Source organism: Seriola aureovittata, chromosome 4 (assembly GCF_021018895.1).
Source record: "Seriola aureovittata isolate HTS-2021-v1 ecotype China chromosome 4, ASM2101889v1, whole genome shotgun sequence".
NCBI lineage: Eukaryota > Metazoa > Chordata > Actinopteri > Carangiformes > Carangidae > Seriola > Seriola aureovittata.
The window spans coordinates 431,376-446,607 of NC_079367.1; the positions used below are offsets into that span (position 1 = coordinate 431,376).

The 15,232-nt window shown below is 42.4% G+C and overlaps 1 protein-coding gene and 7 non-coding genes across 9 annotated transcripts; 1 reads left to right on the forward strand and 7 right to left on the reverse strand.

The window, feature by feature from the left end:
- Positions 1 to 1,840: 1,840 nt before the first annotated feature.
- Positions 1,841 to 8,325, forward strand: LOC130167555 (uncharacterized). Of its 2 annotated transcripts, XM_056373870.1 has the most exons (8): positions 1,841 to 2,138; positions 2,630 to 2,693; positions 2,784 to 2,819; positions 5,445 to 5,514; positions 5,596 to 6,571; positions 6,693 to 6,860; positions 7,081 to 7,176; positions 7,963 to 8,325. In XM_056373870.1, the coding sequence occupies exons 5-8, from the start codon at positions 5,609 to 5,611 to the stop codon at positions 8,275 to 8,277; spliced, it is 1,542 nt and encodes a 513-aa protein (XP_056229845.1). In that variant the 5' UTR covers positions 1,841 to 2,138; positions 2,630 to 2,693; positions 2,784 to 2,819; positions 5,445 to 5,514; positions 5,596 to 5,608; the 3' UTR covers positions 8,278 to 8,325. The 2 variants fall into 2 exon arrangements, with proteins under 2 accessions (XP_056229845.1, XP_056229844.1); XM_056373869.1 differs by lacking the exon at positions 5,445 to 5,514.
- Positions 8,326 to 11,670: 3,345 nt separating this feature from the next.
- On the reverse strand, positions 11,671 to 11,789 carry LOC130168570 (5S ribosomal RNA). Its single transcript, XR_008827587.1, has one exon. It is a non-coding gene; the product is annotated as a 5S ribosomal RNA (ribosomal RNA).
- Positions 11,790 to 12,064: 275 nt separating this feature from the next.
- On the reverse strand, positions 12,065 to 12,183 carry LOC130168514 (5S ribosomal RNA). The gene has a single exon (XR_008827535.1). It is a non-coding gene; the product is annotated as a 5S ribosomal RNA (ribosomal RNA).
- A 275-nt stretch (positions 12,184 to 12,458) lies between these two features.
- Positions 12,459 to 12,577, reverse strand: LOC130168515 (5S ribosomal RNA). The gene has a single exon (XR_008827536.1). It is a non-coding gene; the product is annotated as a 5S ribosomal RNA (ribosomal RNA).
- A 275-nt stretch (positions 12,578 to 12,852) lies between these two features.
- Positions 12,853 to 12,971, reverse strand: LOC130168516 (5S ribosomal RNA). Its single transcript, XR_008827537.1, has one exon. It is a non-coding gene; the product is annotated as a 5S ribosomal RNA (ribosomal RNA).
- Positions 12,972 to 13,246: 275 nt separating this feature from the next.
- Positions 13,247 to 13,365, reverse strand: LOC130168574 (5S ribosomal RNA). Its single transcript, XR_008827591.1, has one exon. It is a non-coding gene; the product is annotated as a 5S ribosomal RNA (ribosomal RNA).
- A 275-nt stretch (positions 13,366 to 13,640) lies between these two features.
- LOC130168517 (5S ribosomal RNA) lies at positions 13,641 to 13,759 on the reverse strand. The gene has a single exon (XR_008827538.1). It is a non-coding gene; the product is annotated as a 5S ribosomal RNA (ribosomal RNA).
- Positions 13,760 to 14,034: 275 nt separating this feature from the next.
- LOC130168518 (5S ribosomal RNA) lies at positions 14,035 to 14,153 on the reverse strand. The gene has a single exon (XR_008827539.1). It is a non-coding gene; the product is annotated as a 5S ribosomal RNA (ribosomal RNA).
- Positions 14,154 to 15,232: the final 1,079 nt, after the last annotated feature.

Sequence of the window (15,232 nt, forward strand, 5' to 3'; positions counted from 1 at the left end):
GATGCTATATGCTTGATTTGTGCTAATTACTTGATCTAATGTTTGTTTCAGTCTATTTGCCAGTGTTTTTGTCAAAATTTTGTAATCTGTGTTTAGAAGGCTTATGGGTCTGTAGTTGCTTATGTTGTTCCTGTCTCCTTTGTTCTTATATATTAAAGTTATAATACCTTTTGTCAATGATTCTGGTGTCCGTTTATTGTCCTGAATTGCTTGATAGAGGTCCAGCAACAGGGGGGCCATCTGCTCACTGAAAGCCATGTAGAAGTCGGCCGTTAGGCCGTCACTTCCTGGACTTTTGTTTTTGTTTAGATTTTTGATTGCGTTTTCTATTTCTTTTATCGTTAATTTGCTATCACACCACATTTTATCTTCCTTGTTTATCTTCCTGTCTATGTAAGAGATTATTTCTTCAGTTTTCCTTATATCGCTGCCTTCTTTTTTGAACAGGTTTTTGTAGTATTCTGTTATGATTTCGAGTATTTTTATCTTGTCTTTTTGGATGTTATTGTCTTTATCTTTCAGTTCTTCAATTATGGTTTTCTTCTGTTTTTGTTTTTCTAGCCCCAAAAAAAACGCTGTACATTTTTCCCCCTCTACTAAATTTTGAAACCTGCATCTAATTGCTGCCCCTTTGCATTTTTTTCTTTCTATATTATTTAATTGATTTTTATATAATTCATACTTCCCACAGTCTCTATTTCCTTGGTTATCTAGTAATATCAGTTCATCTTCTAGTTTCTTCCTGATGTTTTGTTCTTCCTGTTTTTCTTTCCATCTTTCCTCTTTACTAAAATTGATACTTAATCTTTTGATTCTTTCTTTTACAGTATCCCATTTTTCTATATAATTATTATCTATTTGCATTTCTGTTCTTGCATAATTCAGTAGTTTTTTTATTTTTTTTATATATACTGGGTTTGATAGGAGACTGGAGTTAAGACACCAGGAGCCTCCTCCCCTGATCTCTCCCCCTGTCCCCAGCTGACACACCACTGTGGCGTGGTCGCTCCAAGAATTGAAAGAATAAGATACTCTTTTAATTTGCTTAATTGTATCAGTTGCAGCCAGGCATAGGTCAATTCTTGATTGTTTTAGCTTCCCTTTTACTACCTGCCTCCTGGAAAATTCTCTTTTAAATTTGTTTTCTATTCTCCATATATCTAATAAATTATAATTGTGCATTAATTCATATAATGTGAATCTACTCATATCATTTTTATATACATTATTAACTGAGATATCGGCTTTTGATAACACAGTATTAAAATCTCCTATGATTATTGTTCTATTATTTATCCATCTACCTAATTTGTTAAACATTTCTTTCCTCTCCTTTTCACAGTTACTGGCATATATATTAATTATTCTAAAGGTACTATTATTTACTATCATATCTATAATTAATATTCTACCTTCATTATCCTTATATATTAGTTTACTATTTTCTATCATATTAGTATTTATTATAGTAGCTATTCCACATGATTTATTAGTGCCATTATTATAATATATTTCCCCTTTATATATCTTTGTTGCTGCTTTTAAGCTGTCCTCATCCCATCTTGTCTCCTGGAGACATAGGACATCGCAGGCTGGATTACTTAATATATTTTTCATCCTGCCACAAGTGCGGAGACCATTGATGTTCAGGGAGTGCAGCAGCAACATTGTAATAAAAAATGTTTTTTAAACACCTACACTGTAAACCCGAACAGTACTACAAACTCATAACTATTGCCGGCAACTAAATCAAAGTGGGCTAATTAGTTCACCCGACACTGAAACATTAAGTATTCTTAACTAATAATATCGTTTTGATTTCACAGGGCTTAGTATGTCTGAGTGAACACTGTCACTTAACTTGAAACGTCTAAGTTAACAGGCGTACGTGAGGGGACGTGACGTCTGACGTCACTACACCCAACTGTTCAGGGCACGTATCAAGAAAATTCAAGATGGCTGGACTTTAGCGAGGGATGCAACGGAACGAAGAAAGGAGGAAAAACATTTATATTCATCAAAAAACCTGCACAACAACGAACATTTTTTCGCCGTGCTGTTGCAAAATTGACTTTTATCTGTGTTTTGTGTTCCGGGGGGACCCGACTTCAGGATTTCAAAGTTTCGCGCGCGAAGCGGTGAGTAACGTAACGTTACAAAAGTTCGGCAGAAGTTCAATACATATAGTTATCTTTTCTTAGACGCTGTGAATGTGTGTAATGAAGTAACATGCTACGATATAAGACATATTTCCAACTGCTTTAAACTAAAGCTTACTTAGTAATTATCGTCAGTGTCGGTACTAGGCCTAGGTCGCTAACGTTACTTCGTTACTGTCAACAACGTAACGTTAAGGGCAGTGGAAAGAGCCGTTCTTTGCCTTGAAAAATATGCAGAGGACGACTTGTTTCAAATATCGGTGAAATGTTTTAATAAAAGCAGTTGCTGCATATGTGAAAGTTTATTTTTTATTAGACATTGCAAAAAATCATAATATGTTGAGAAGGGTTGTCTAATGGAGTTGTCCTCGCCAATAAGGGATTGACAAAGTAATACACGATACATAATCATTTACGCATTTTGCATCTTAAGCAACATTAAACTGTATGTGCTCTCTGTTATGTTATAGTACCATAGAGCGGTTGGATATGAGAAGTTTGTCATTCTGAGCAACAGTGTTGGTGATTATTTTGGTGAGTATTTGTTTATTTAAAAACACCATTTGGTTATGACGTTCATCATGATTTGGAAATAAATTACATTTGTTTATTCTCTCCCTGCAGGATTTGTGTGACCTCTTCTGCCCGCCCCAGTTCAAGGTAAATGGATTGGAAGTGCAAGTTGTGCTCTGTATCCTTGGACACACGTGCAAAGTTATTTAGGCATTATCAATTGCACCATAACCACTTCTCAAGAGTCAGCCCTCTACCATGTTTGTACAGTGACTGCATTTGTGCTTTCCAGTCATTTAATGCAGTTAAAGCTCATTTGTCACGGTGTCATAGTGATACAGGCAGAATAAATGTGACTGATGGTTCACAGTCAGGAAGTGCATTTTTTACATGTCCCTTGTGTGGCACCAAACAGACATTTTCTGAGGCATCACTATTTTCTCATTTAAGGAGTCATTTAAGAAATCATGAGGTGGTAGTATGCCCATACAGTAACTGCAGTTACAGTACAAATGCGTACTCGTCCTTCAATGCACACAAAAGCCGAAACCATGCAGGCAGTTCAGACTTTGATACGAACATTGTATGTTCAGAAAAGAATGGTACACCAGACACACCTGCTGGTGAAAATGTTGAGGAGGGACCTGCTCAGTGTGAGAGCACAGACACCTTTGACCCTGTTGAGGTAGAGAGTCAGTGCGACACAGACACTTTAAGAGCGCAGCTGCACCAAAGTTTAGCATCGCTATTCTTAAAGATGAAAACAATTCTTCATGTGTCTGACCTGGCGACTCAGGACATAGTGGAGCATCTGACACAAATATTTTCCCTGTCCCAGCCTCTAGTCAAACAATCTCTTAGAGAAGTCTTAGAACATCATGACATCTCTGTCAGTGAAAATACTCTAGATGACATAGTTACTGCCGTTCTGGAAAGCAACATTCTTGTAAATGCCACAGCTAAAGGTAGAGAGTTATCTTCAACTAAAAGAAGGAAAACATTTGTTGAGAAAAACTACCCTGTGGTGAAGCCTGTAGAGTATGTGCTGGAGCCAGGACACACAGCAGTCTATGTTCCTATTCTTGACATGATTCAGAAAATGTTCAAACATACAGACATTCTGGACAAAATTCTAGAAACAAAGATGTCACAGGAAGGTCATTTCATGAGCCACCAAGATGGCTCATACTATAAGGAGAATGAATTATTCTCTTCCTCAGATGATCTTAAGCTACCACTCATTTTGTACATTGATGATCTTGAAATAGCAAACCCACTTGGAACATCACGGAAGATCCATAAACTATGTTCAGTCTACTGGGTATTTGCTGATCTGCCTAGTAAATATAGATCATCATTGCATGTGCTTCAGTTAGCAGCATTATGTAAGGTGTCTGACGTTCAGCGGGTTGGATATGAAAGATTGTTTGGTCCTCTGTTACGAGACATCCAAACTCTTGAGCAAGATGGTGTTTTTATTGAGTCCGTTGGTAAAGCCGTAAAGGGAACAGTCTTGTGTGTCGTGGCTGATAATCTTGCAGCTCATGCATTAGCAGGATTTACAAAGTGTTTCAGAGCTCAGTATATGTGTAGATTCTGCACAGCTACCAAAGACCAAATTCAGGCTCATGATGTTGGGAGTGGAGAATTCAGTGTGCGGACAAAAGCCAGTCATGATGTTGATGTTGATGCTGCACTGCATGGGGTTAGTCAGAGTGGTGTTCAGGGAGTCTGTGTTCTGAGGCAGGGTCTACAGTATTTTCATACAGTCACAGGCTTCCCACCAGATATCCTGCACGATCTTCTTGAGGGCATTGTGCCCATAGAGCTGGCCCTTTGTATTGGGAAAATGATCAATCATAAATACTTCACCCTGGAGTATTTAAACAGAAAAATTGTCTCATTCCCATACAAGCACACAGACAAGGTTGACAGACCTCAGCCTATCCCAAAGACCTTCACTGTGAAGAAAACGATTGGTGGCAATGGCCATGAAAATGCTACTTTGCTCAGACTACTTCCATTGATCATTGGTAGTAAAGTTCCAGAAGAGGATGGAGCATGGAGTGTACTCATGGATTTGAAAGAGATAGTAGAGCTGATGATTTGCCCAGTGTTTACAGATGAATCCATCCAGTATTTGCAAATGAAGATACAGGATCATAGACACATGCTGCAGGAAGTTTTTCCTGATTTCACGCTCAGACCAAAGCATCACTACACTGAACATTACGCTGACCTCATACGTTGTTTTGGACCTCTTGTCCATTTGTGGACGATGAGATTTGAGGGAAAACACCGCTTTTTCAAGCGTGTAGTACATGACACACAAAACTTCAAGAATGTTTTAAAAACACTAGCAAACAGACACCAACACATGATGGCATACTCTCTCAGTGCCCCATCCTTCTTCAAACCTCACCAGCAGACATCAAGCGTCTCGTCTGTGATGGTATCAGGGCTTCCTGATGTTGCAAAGGCATATGTCGAACACATGACAGACAGCAGCATGATTTACAGCACATCAGTTGTCAATGTTGATGGAACTGATTATGGCGTGGAGATGTTTGTGTCTGTGGGACAGGAGGGAAGATTGCCTCAGTTCAGCAAAATTGAACAGATTCTCCTTGTCGATAACCAGATTGTCTTTCTTTGCAAGATACACACATCATGTTACATTGAGCATCTGAGATCTTATGAACTTTCACCAGGGAACTTGACTGTCCACCTTTTAAAAGAGCTCAATGACACATTGCCTCTCTCTGCATACAGAACAGATGGAAGACTGCTCTTAACACCAAAACGGTTCATATTACTACACTGAAATTTCAGCTCATTTAAGGTAAATGGCTAATAACTTTGTTCAAAGATGATTCTTAATCACAATAAAACTAACTCTATTTACTGTTTTTTTTTGTTACAGTACACATCAAGATATGGTTACTCCGCAGAAATTTGTGCTCCGTGTATGTGTTGCAACAGATCTTGCCATGAAGCTCATTCTAACCGAGCGACCACAGTCAGTAGAAGAGCTCAAGAATATAATGCAAGAGAAGTTTAAGCCAAGGCTGGACTGTGACTTTACCCTTCAATATGAAGATCCTGACTTCGATGGACAGCTCAGTGTTCTTATGGATATTCAGGAGCTCCCTGAAAAAGGAACACTGAAAGTGGTGAGATCTGAAAGTGATGCATCCTCCACTGGAAGCTCCGACACAGACATACTTCCACATGTACCTTTAAGACAGCGTCAGAAAAATTGGCCAGATTGTTTCCCTGTGCCAACTTTTTCTTATGAAGTTGAGCATGTATGTGCACAGGGAAATGCTGCCTTTGAAAGTTCTGGGAAGACAGTGAAATTAACAAGAGCCCAAAAACACAATATCCTGGAAAACATGGCTGAAACAATGTACAATTTCAAGCCATATCCGCATGACAAGGAAGTTGGTATGGCTGCTGAAGCTCTAATAGCAGCTCATCCATGCCTTAGAGAACATGGGAGTAAGAATGGATGGTATGGATGGAAGGTGGCCTTGAAGTTCAAGATGGGGAATTTTCGCACTAAGTTGGCCAGATCTGGTTGTGCAGAGGTCTCCATCAATGCAGGCAAGAGGAGCCGAACCAACCCTGAAAATGATCATCCTCATTCGAACATCAAAAGAGCCAGAAGAGCTGAGGTGAATTTCCTGCCCAACTTTCCCAGGGGAGAGAATGAGGCAACCTTGGAGGAAATGAGAGTACAAATCATACAAGAGACTGAAAAGACTGAGAGAGACCAGATACTGATAGAAAAGCTCATGCACACAACCTTTGCCCTTCGCCGCCAACACATTGTTCAAGGAAGTCCACAGGTGCGGGAATTCCTGGAGAACTGGCCGGCCTTGCGAATGCAGTCACAGGTAAATATATAGTATGTTTTAATTAGTAATAATTAATAAAAGTAATTGATATTTAACATTTCATGTAGAAAATATCTGACAACTCCACATTGTTTTTACCTAAATATTTATATGTGTACAGGTGTTTGCAGAGTTTCATCGCATTACAAACCTGAATCTACGCAACCAGTTTTACTGTGAACTTGACCGATACACACCAAAACTAGTTGCACTGTATCGACAGAAGTCTTCAAGGACTGGAAAGGGAGCAGAGGCACTGCGAGAGATGCTGAGAATTTATGACTTGGAGGTAAGTTTATGTTTGACTTTTCCATGGGGACAATGCTGATCATATAATGTGTTGTCATTACAGATTACAGATGCCTTGATAGTAGTCAGTCATCCTGCTGAATCATAGATAGATTACTATTTTTAACATAACTGAAGCATTACATTCTTATACCAGTGACACGGACTGGGCATGCTGGCAAAATATTTCTATAAAGATTTTTTCTTTTTTCACAATCTAGGAAGAACATGATATCAACATGCGACGCACTCTGGCTCTTCGTGCACTTCCAGTGTATCTCCGGGAGGATGACACTGAATTCTACAAAACCTGTAATGTAAGTATTAGGGTTTCAGACGAGAATCTGCCAGTCACACACAGCGCCCACCTCTCCCCTACACACATTGTCTCTGCAGCCAGAGCTATGCTTCACTCTTGCACACACACAGTGACCGATCGCTCTGTGCTTGACTTGACTCTAGCTCACGTTGCTCTCTTCAGTACTCCTTAGGTTTTCTTTAGCTCGCCTCTATCTCGGTTTCTATGATATTTAAAGTTACTTAGGCTTCAATATGCCTCCTCATGCTCCACTCCAGTATCATATTTCTACAGCAATAAGTATATATTACGTGAAGTGAGGAAAACTTTTACTTCATGGGGCCTCTTTGAGTTTCTACAACATAATATGAGTGATTATACAATTTTTTAAAAATGTTGATCGCCCTGCTAATGATTATAGGAATGGTTTTCACTTTCAGCATGTGTAAATAGACAGTAGCAACAAATTTCTAGTGAAGGTGATTCAGATCCATGCATGTAGCCATGGAACTGAACCCTCCACTATATCTAGAATATAAGATGACAGACTGAGACCCAGCATCTGATAAAATGACAGTTTCAGTCTGATGTGGAGAGGAGAGGAGAGTTGAGGGAGAGGAGAGGAGAAGAGGAGGAAGAAAAAGGACAGGAGAGGAGAGAAGAGGAGAGGGGAAGAGAACTATGATATTTAAAGTTACTTGGTGAACTTGTTAAGGAAGAAATAATATATTTTGGCTCTACAAACAAGGATTATGTCACATCCTTCTGGATTTGTCGTTATAACTGATTTTCTTGTGTTTTGCAGGGTGAAGATGAGATGGAGACCACTGACACACCGCTAGCGATCCTCTCTGTGGTCCCTGACTCCACTGGTTCCATTAGCTTCAGCCCTGAGAACATATCCATTGTGATAGAGGATGAAGTTGTTATGAGCGAGCTTCCCAGGTTGGCTGATGCATTTGTGGTGCTGCTTGGTTTAATCTATGCATTACACTTAGATTATCCAAAGAAGCTCACTCACACATTCACATTCATCCAGAAAGTGCTGATGTGTCTGGATGATAACAAACCACTGAAACCATGCCTACTCTCCCTGAAAAATGATTTGTTAAAGGAATAAACAAGCTGAGAAATGCATGCCTGCACTCAGCAGGCCAACATTATTACAGCCATGTTGTTCTGTTGTTCATTCTTAGATGTGTCTGATATTATAGACATGTCTGTTAAAATGTTGAAAGCACTTTTGCGTATGCCCAGTGGGCTTTTTATAAGTTTAGAATTAGAGGTACATTTTTTGTTTATTTATTGTACTGCCTCCTTCACCTCATTGATCAGTATGCCCTCATTTTTAATGGTAATTCAGTTATTTATTTATATTATATTTTCTTTTATTTATTGTATTTATTCTGTTTTATTCTGTATGTTTTTCATTTTCTTCATTTGCACAAATTTAGATGTCTATGCTGCTACTTTTATAAGATTTTTTTTTATTATTATTTGAGAAAATACAGTGCAGAGAAGGGGAAGTTTGTTCATCCCCAATGATTCAAAATAGGCTGCTAAAATATATATTTGTAAAAAAAAAAAAAATGTTTGACTCCAGGTGTTGCACTTTAATGTTATTCGACATTTCACAGTTTTACTAAGCCTGATATATTGTTCTGAAAAGAAAAATAATTAAAATGTAACAGTTGTTAATGCCTTTTTAAAAGGTAGGTTTTAAGGTGCAGTTTTATACCCTAATAAATTGTTGGAATTCTGACAGGAACACTTTAGTCAAGAACCTTTTATTGCATGGATGATGTTTCTCTTGCACAATCATACATACATGGTTCTACAGTTACATGTACACAACTATATCTGCACAACTGAATTTGCACAGTTACATTTTTTTGGCATGCCTTTGGGGGGCAGAACCTCTCAGAAAACATAGCTCTCTGAAAACAGCGTCTTGTACATTTTAAGTTGGCAAGTGGTAAATATTTTAAGTTCATTAAGGTGTAATATTTTGAGTAGATACTATTGATATAATACATTGTAATCAGTTATTATTTGCAAGTCCATGTAATTTAGTTTTTATAAGTTTATTCAATCAAATCATTTAAGTATGAAGAAGACATAAATATTAAGTTCAGGAAATTTAAAAAAGATTATATTGAACTTAGAATATAGATTAAGTCAACTGAACACATATTTTTTAAGTATAGTGTAACTCAAAAAATTTATCAGGATAACTTAAAAGTTCTTATGTAATCAGTTACGACAAAAATTTTGAGTTTTCTGAACTTATTCGGGTTTACAGTGTAGTTTATTCATCGTTCTTTTTTCTTTCTTCCTTTTCTTAGTTCTAGCGGCTATAGTAGAGGTGTGCTGCTTCCTGATGCTCTGGATGGTGGCGACGTCCATCTCAGAGTCACCGTCTGATTCCCCCTGCTGAGTCGGGGAGGTCGAGGCCGGCGCTCTGGGGGGTGCGGCTGCCGCCTGCTGCAGATCGCTCAGAGTCTCCCCCACGTCCATCGATTCCAGGGCAATGGACGGCTCCGGCCCCTCTGCGCGCCCGTTTCCGCCCTTGCCCTTTCCTCTCTCTCGGGGACCAGAGTTTACACTCAGCCCGTCTCTGCTCTCGACCAGCTTTGTGGCCAGGCTCTGTGCGGCTTTTGCGAGGCTTGTAGCCCTCCGCTGGGGGAGACCCTCTCTGTCAGCCGCTTCCACGGTGCCGCTGCCCCCCTCACCGGCCTCTTCTCCTTCCTCCTCCTCCTCACTCATGTCCTCCGCCTCTGTTGACGGTGCCTCCGATCCGGACCCCGCCACAACATCAGACTCACTGTAATTACAGCTACATTCCTCCATCAGGTTGCAGCACACCTCACATTTTTTAATCTTTTTTTGTTGGCTGCTGCACTCCCTCGCATAATGTCCCTGGACTCCGCACTTGTGACAGGAGAACTCCGGACAATCTCTCAGGATGTGCCCCGGCTGGAGGCACATCCTGCAAACTTTTGCTTGTCTGTCATGTATCACACGGAAGTATTCAGGTCCCATTACTGTTTCAAACCGCGCTGAATACGGTAACGATTGCACCTTGTCATTAAATTTAACTTTTAAAAACCTCGTCCCGTCCGCTACTTGTGTGCCCGGCCACATCCTCCTTCTAATAGCGGATGCAGCCGATACACCCCATCCCTCAAGCTTTTGCATGATTTCATCGTCTGTGATATACGCAGGTAAGTTTAGAAAGGAAACCATTAACTCATCGTTACAAAGGTTTTTAACTAAAATGCTTGTGTTACTTATTTTGAAACCGTCTAGGAGCCGCTCCTTCCCCTTGGCATGAAACATAGTTATCTCATACGTCCTGGCACCGGTCGCTCTGCAGGCAATAAGCCCCCCACACAGAGCTCGGATGGCTCTCATGAGTTCCAGCACCGGGACCTCGTCTTGTCCGGTCACTTCCAGGCTCGCTGTTAATTCCCGATCGTATATATTCCCAACTGCGTGCTTTGTTGTTTCTTGTCTCTGCTGTCTCTCACCGACTGCTCTAGTCTCTCTCTCCTCTCCGCCGCTCGCCTCTCGCTCGCCCGCCGCTGCTGCTTTCTCTCTCTCTCCCGCCGCTGCTCTCTCCCTCTCCGCCGCCGCTCTCGGAGCTCCATGGAGTCGAGGCCTGGTCCGATCTCCATCTCCGCTCTCCCTCACGGCTCCTCCGGTCTCGCTCCTCCGTCCTCTGCCCGTTGTAGCTGTCAGTGCTGCTCGCCGCTCTCTCTCCTCTCTCTCTCCTCTCGCCGGCGCCGTCATCGTTGAATCAGCTGTTCCCGTGCTCTCTTCGCTACTTTTTTTTTTCAAACTCTTTCTTCTAACTCTCTGTTCTTTTGTTTCAACTACTTCCCACTCATTCACTTCTTTCTCCGCTACATCTTGACTTGTTTTATGTCCGTAATCCATTTCCGTCATCAATGAGCCATTTCCCGCTTCCTTCACCATTAAATCCGTCAGAGAAAACATGAAAAAAAAACTCAAATAAGCCTCCCCCGAACAGTAAAACTGCCGGGGGGAATGTCCACACAAATAAACAAACAAAGGGTGCACGGAAAAGTAAGATGTAATGAAAAAAGAAAGAAGAATGAACTAAGGGAAGTAGAAAAGAAACAGAGGTCCGCGATCCTCTCTCCTCTCTCTCACACAGGTATTGCCGACTCACGTTTGACTCACGCATGCGTGTTCAGAGTGGTATGGCCGTAAGCGAGAGGGAGCGCGACAAATACCCTCTTTAAACATGACGATCATGTCCTTCATGCACGAAGCTACGTGTTTATGTCTAGCGCAGGAGCCTTTCCTTTTCAGCGTTTGCTTGTTGCTTTGGCTCTCAACATGTCAACTTTGTAACATTTTAATACAAAAGTGTCTTTACATTGTGATCTGTGCTGTCCCGTCCCCAAAAGTGCAGCCAGGTGCAGAGTAACAGGTTGTTGAAGCAGGAGCAGCAGCGTCCTCTGCTGATTGCAAAGAGATGCCAAAAAGATTACAGCACCTGGTATTCCCAGGCGGTCTCCCATCCAAGTACTAACCAGGCCCGACCCTGCTTGGCTTCCGAGATCGGACGAGATCGGGCGTGTTCAGAGTGGTATGGCCGTAAGCGAGAGGGAGCGCGACAAATACCCTCTTTAAACATGACGATCATGTCCTTCATGCACGAAGCTACGTGTTTATGTCTAGCGCAGGAGCCTTTCCTTTTCAGCGTTTGCTTGTTGCTTTGGCTCTCAACATGTCAACTTTGTAACATTTTAATACAAAAGTGTCTTTACATTGTGATCTGTGCTTTCCCATCCCCAAAAGTGCAGCCAGGTGCAGAGTAACAGGTTGTTGAAGCAGGAGCAGCAGCGTCCTCTGCTGATTGCAAAGTGATGCGAAAAAGCTTACAGCACCTGGTATTCCCAGGCGGTCTCCCATCCAAGTACTAACCAGGCCCGACCCTGCTTGGCTTCCGAGATCGGACGAGATCGGGCGTGTTCAGAGTGGTATGGCCGTAAGCGAGAGGGAGCGCGACAAATACCCTCTTTAAACATGACGATCATGTCCTTCATGCACGAAGCTACGTGTTTATGTCTAGCGCAGGAGCCTTTCCTTTTCAGCGTTTGCTTGTTGCTTTGGCTCTCAACATGTCAACTTTGTAACATTTTAATACAAAAGTGTCTTTACATTGTGATCTGTGCTGTCCCGTCCCCAAAAGTGCAGCCAGGTGCAGAGTAACAGGTTGTTGAAGCAGGAGCAGCAGCGTCCTCTGCTGATTGCAAAGAGATGCGAAAAAGCTTACAGCACCTGGTATTCCCAGGCGGTCTCCCATCCAAGTACTAACCAGGCCCGACCCTGCTTGGCTTCCGAGATCGGACGAGATCGGGCGTGTTCAGAGTGGTATGGCCGTAAGCGAGAAGGAGCGCGACAAATACCCTCTTTAAATATGACGATCATGTCCTTCATGCACGAAGCTACGTGTTTATGTCTAGCGCAGGAGCCTTTCCTTTTCAGCGTTTGCTTGTTGCTTTGGCTCTCAACATGTCAACTTTGTAACATTTTAATACAAAAGTGTCTTTACATTGTGATCTGTGCTGTCCCGTCCCCAAAAGTGCAGCCAGGTGCAGAGTAACAGGTTGTTGAAGCAGGAGCAGCAGCGTCCTCTGCTGATTGCAAAGAGATGCCAAAAAGCTTACAGCACCTGGTATTCCCAGGCGGTCTCCCATCCAAGTACTAACCAGGCCCGACCCTGCTTGGCTTCCGAGATCGGACGAGATCGGGCGTGTTCAGAGTGGTATGGCCGTAAGCGAGAGGGAGCGCGACAAATACCCTCTTTAAACATGACGATCATGTCCTTCATGCACGAAGCTACGTGTTTATGTCTAGCGCAGGAGCCTTTCCTTTTCAGCGTTTGCTTGTTGCTTTGGCTCTCAACATGTCAACTTTGTAACATTTTAATACAAAAGGGTCTTTACATTGTGATCTGTGCTGTCCCGTCCCCAAAAGTGCAGCCAGGTGCAGAGTAACAGGTTGTTGAAGCAGGAGCAGCAGCGTCCTCTGCTGATTGCAAAGAGATGCCAAAAAGCTTACAGCACCTGGTATTCCCAGGCGGTCTCCCATCCAAGTACTAACCAGGCCCGACCCTGCTTGGCTTCCGAGATCGGACGAGAACGGGCGTGTTCAGAGTGGTATGGCCGTAAGCGAGAGGGAGCGCGACAAATACCCTCTTTAAACATGACGATCATGTCCTTCATGCACGAAGCTACGTGTTTATGTCTAGCGCAGGAGCCTTTCCTTTTCAGCGTTTGCTTGTTGCTTTGGCTCTCAACATGTCAACTTTGTAACATTTTAATACAAAAGTGTCTTTACATTGTGATCTGTGCTGTCCCGTCCCCAAAAGTGCAGCCAGGTGCAGAGTAACAGGTTGTTGAAGCAGGAGCAGCAGCGTCCTCTGCTGATTGCAAAGAGATGCCAAAAAGCTTACAGCACCTGGTATTCCCAGGCGGTCTCCCATCCAAGTACTAACCAGGCCCGACCCTGCTTGGCTTCCGAGATCGGACGAGATCGGGCGTGTTCAGAGTGGTATGGCCGTAAGCGAGAGGGAGCGCGACAAATACCCTCTTTAAACATGACGATCATGTCCTTCATGCACGAAGCTACGTGTTTATGTCTAGCGCAGGAGCCTTTCCTTTTCAGCGTTTGCTTGTTGCTTTGGCTCTCAACATGTCAACTTTGTAACATTTTAATACAAAAGTGTCTATACATTGTGATCTGTGCTGTCCCGTCCCCAAAAGTGCAGCCAGGTGCAGAGTAACAGGTTGTTGAAGCAGGAGCAGCAGCGTCCTCTGCTGATTGCAAAGAGATGCCAAAAAGCTTACAGCACCTGGTATTCCCAGGCGGTCTCCCATCCAAGTACTAACCAGGCCCGACCCTGCTTGGCTTCCGAGATCGGACGAGATCGGGCGTGTTCAGAGTGGTATGGCCGTAAGCGAGAGGGAGCGCGACAAATACCCTCTTTAAACATGACGATCATGTCCTTCATGCACGAAGCTACGTGTTTATGTCTAGCGCAGGAGCCTTTCCTTTTCAGCGTTTGCTTGTTGCTTTGGCTCTCAACATGTCAACTTTGTAACATTTTAATACAAAAGTGTCTTTACATTGTGATCTGTGCTGTCCCGTCCCCAAAAGTGCAGCCAGGTGCAGAGTAACAGGTTGTTGAAGCAGGAGCAGCAGCGTCCTCTGCTGATTGCAAAGAGATGCCAAAAAGCTTACAGCACCTGGTATTCCCAGGCGGTCTCCCATCCAAGTACTAACCAGGCCCGACCCTGCTTGGCTTCCGAGATCGGACGAGATCGGGCGTGTTTTTTTTTTTTTTTTTTTTTTTATTATCAAAAAATTATACATTATTTTCCAATACACATTATTTGCATATCAATCATATCCATAACTTTCAACATTCTTTCAACATTATTCAGAGCACACCCAACACATACATATTGTCCCACATTATCCCTCAAAAAAAAAAAAAAAAAGCCATAAAAACATAATACACAAATAAATAAATACAAAAATAAATAAATAATTAAATAAACCTTTTGCTTTACACCTGCAGTCAAAACACTCAGGTAAACAAAAACCATATGACCTTGACAGTTTCCACCCAATCCAGGCATTCATAAATTAATCCCCTATTCCCCAAAGTCTATTTTTACCTCAAGGGAGCGACTCAGAAGGCTGGGGCTGACATATGTTACTCAGCTTGACGAGCCGAGTCCGTAGACACCCAATTTGTGGACTTTTGACAAAATTTTTCGTCGCAGCAAGCGGGCCTCGGAGACGTTTAACGAGGCATCCCTTCCGACGGGAGCGACTTAGAAGCCTGGGGCTGACATATGTTACTCAGCGTGACGAGCCGAGTCCGTAGATACCAAATTTGTAGACTTTCGAGAAAACTTTTCGGAAATTATTAAAACACAGAATTTAACCGTGTCTCCCGGCAGCATATGAGAGACCTCCCATGGCGGCCATTCGGAAGGGAGCGACTCAGAAGGCTGGGGCTGACATATGTT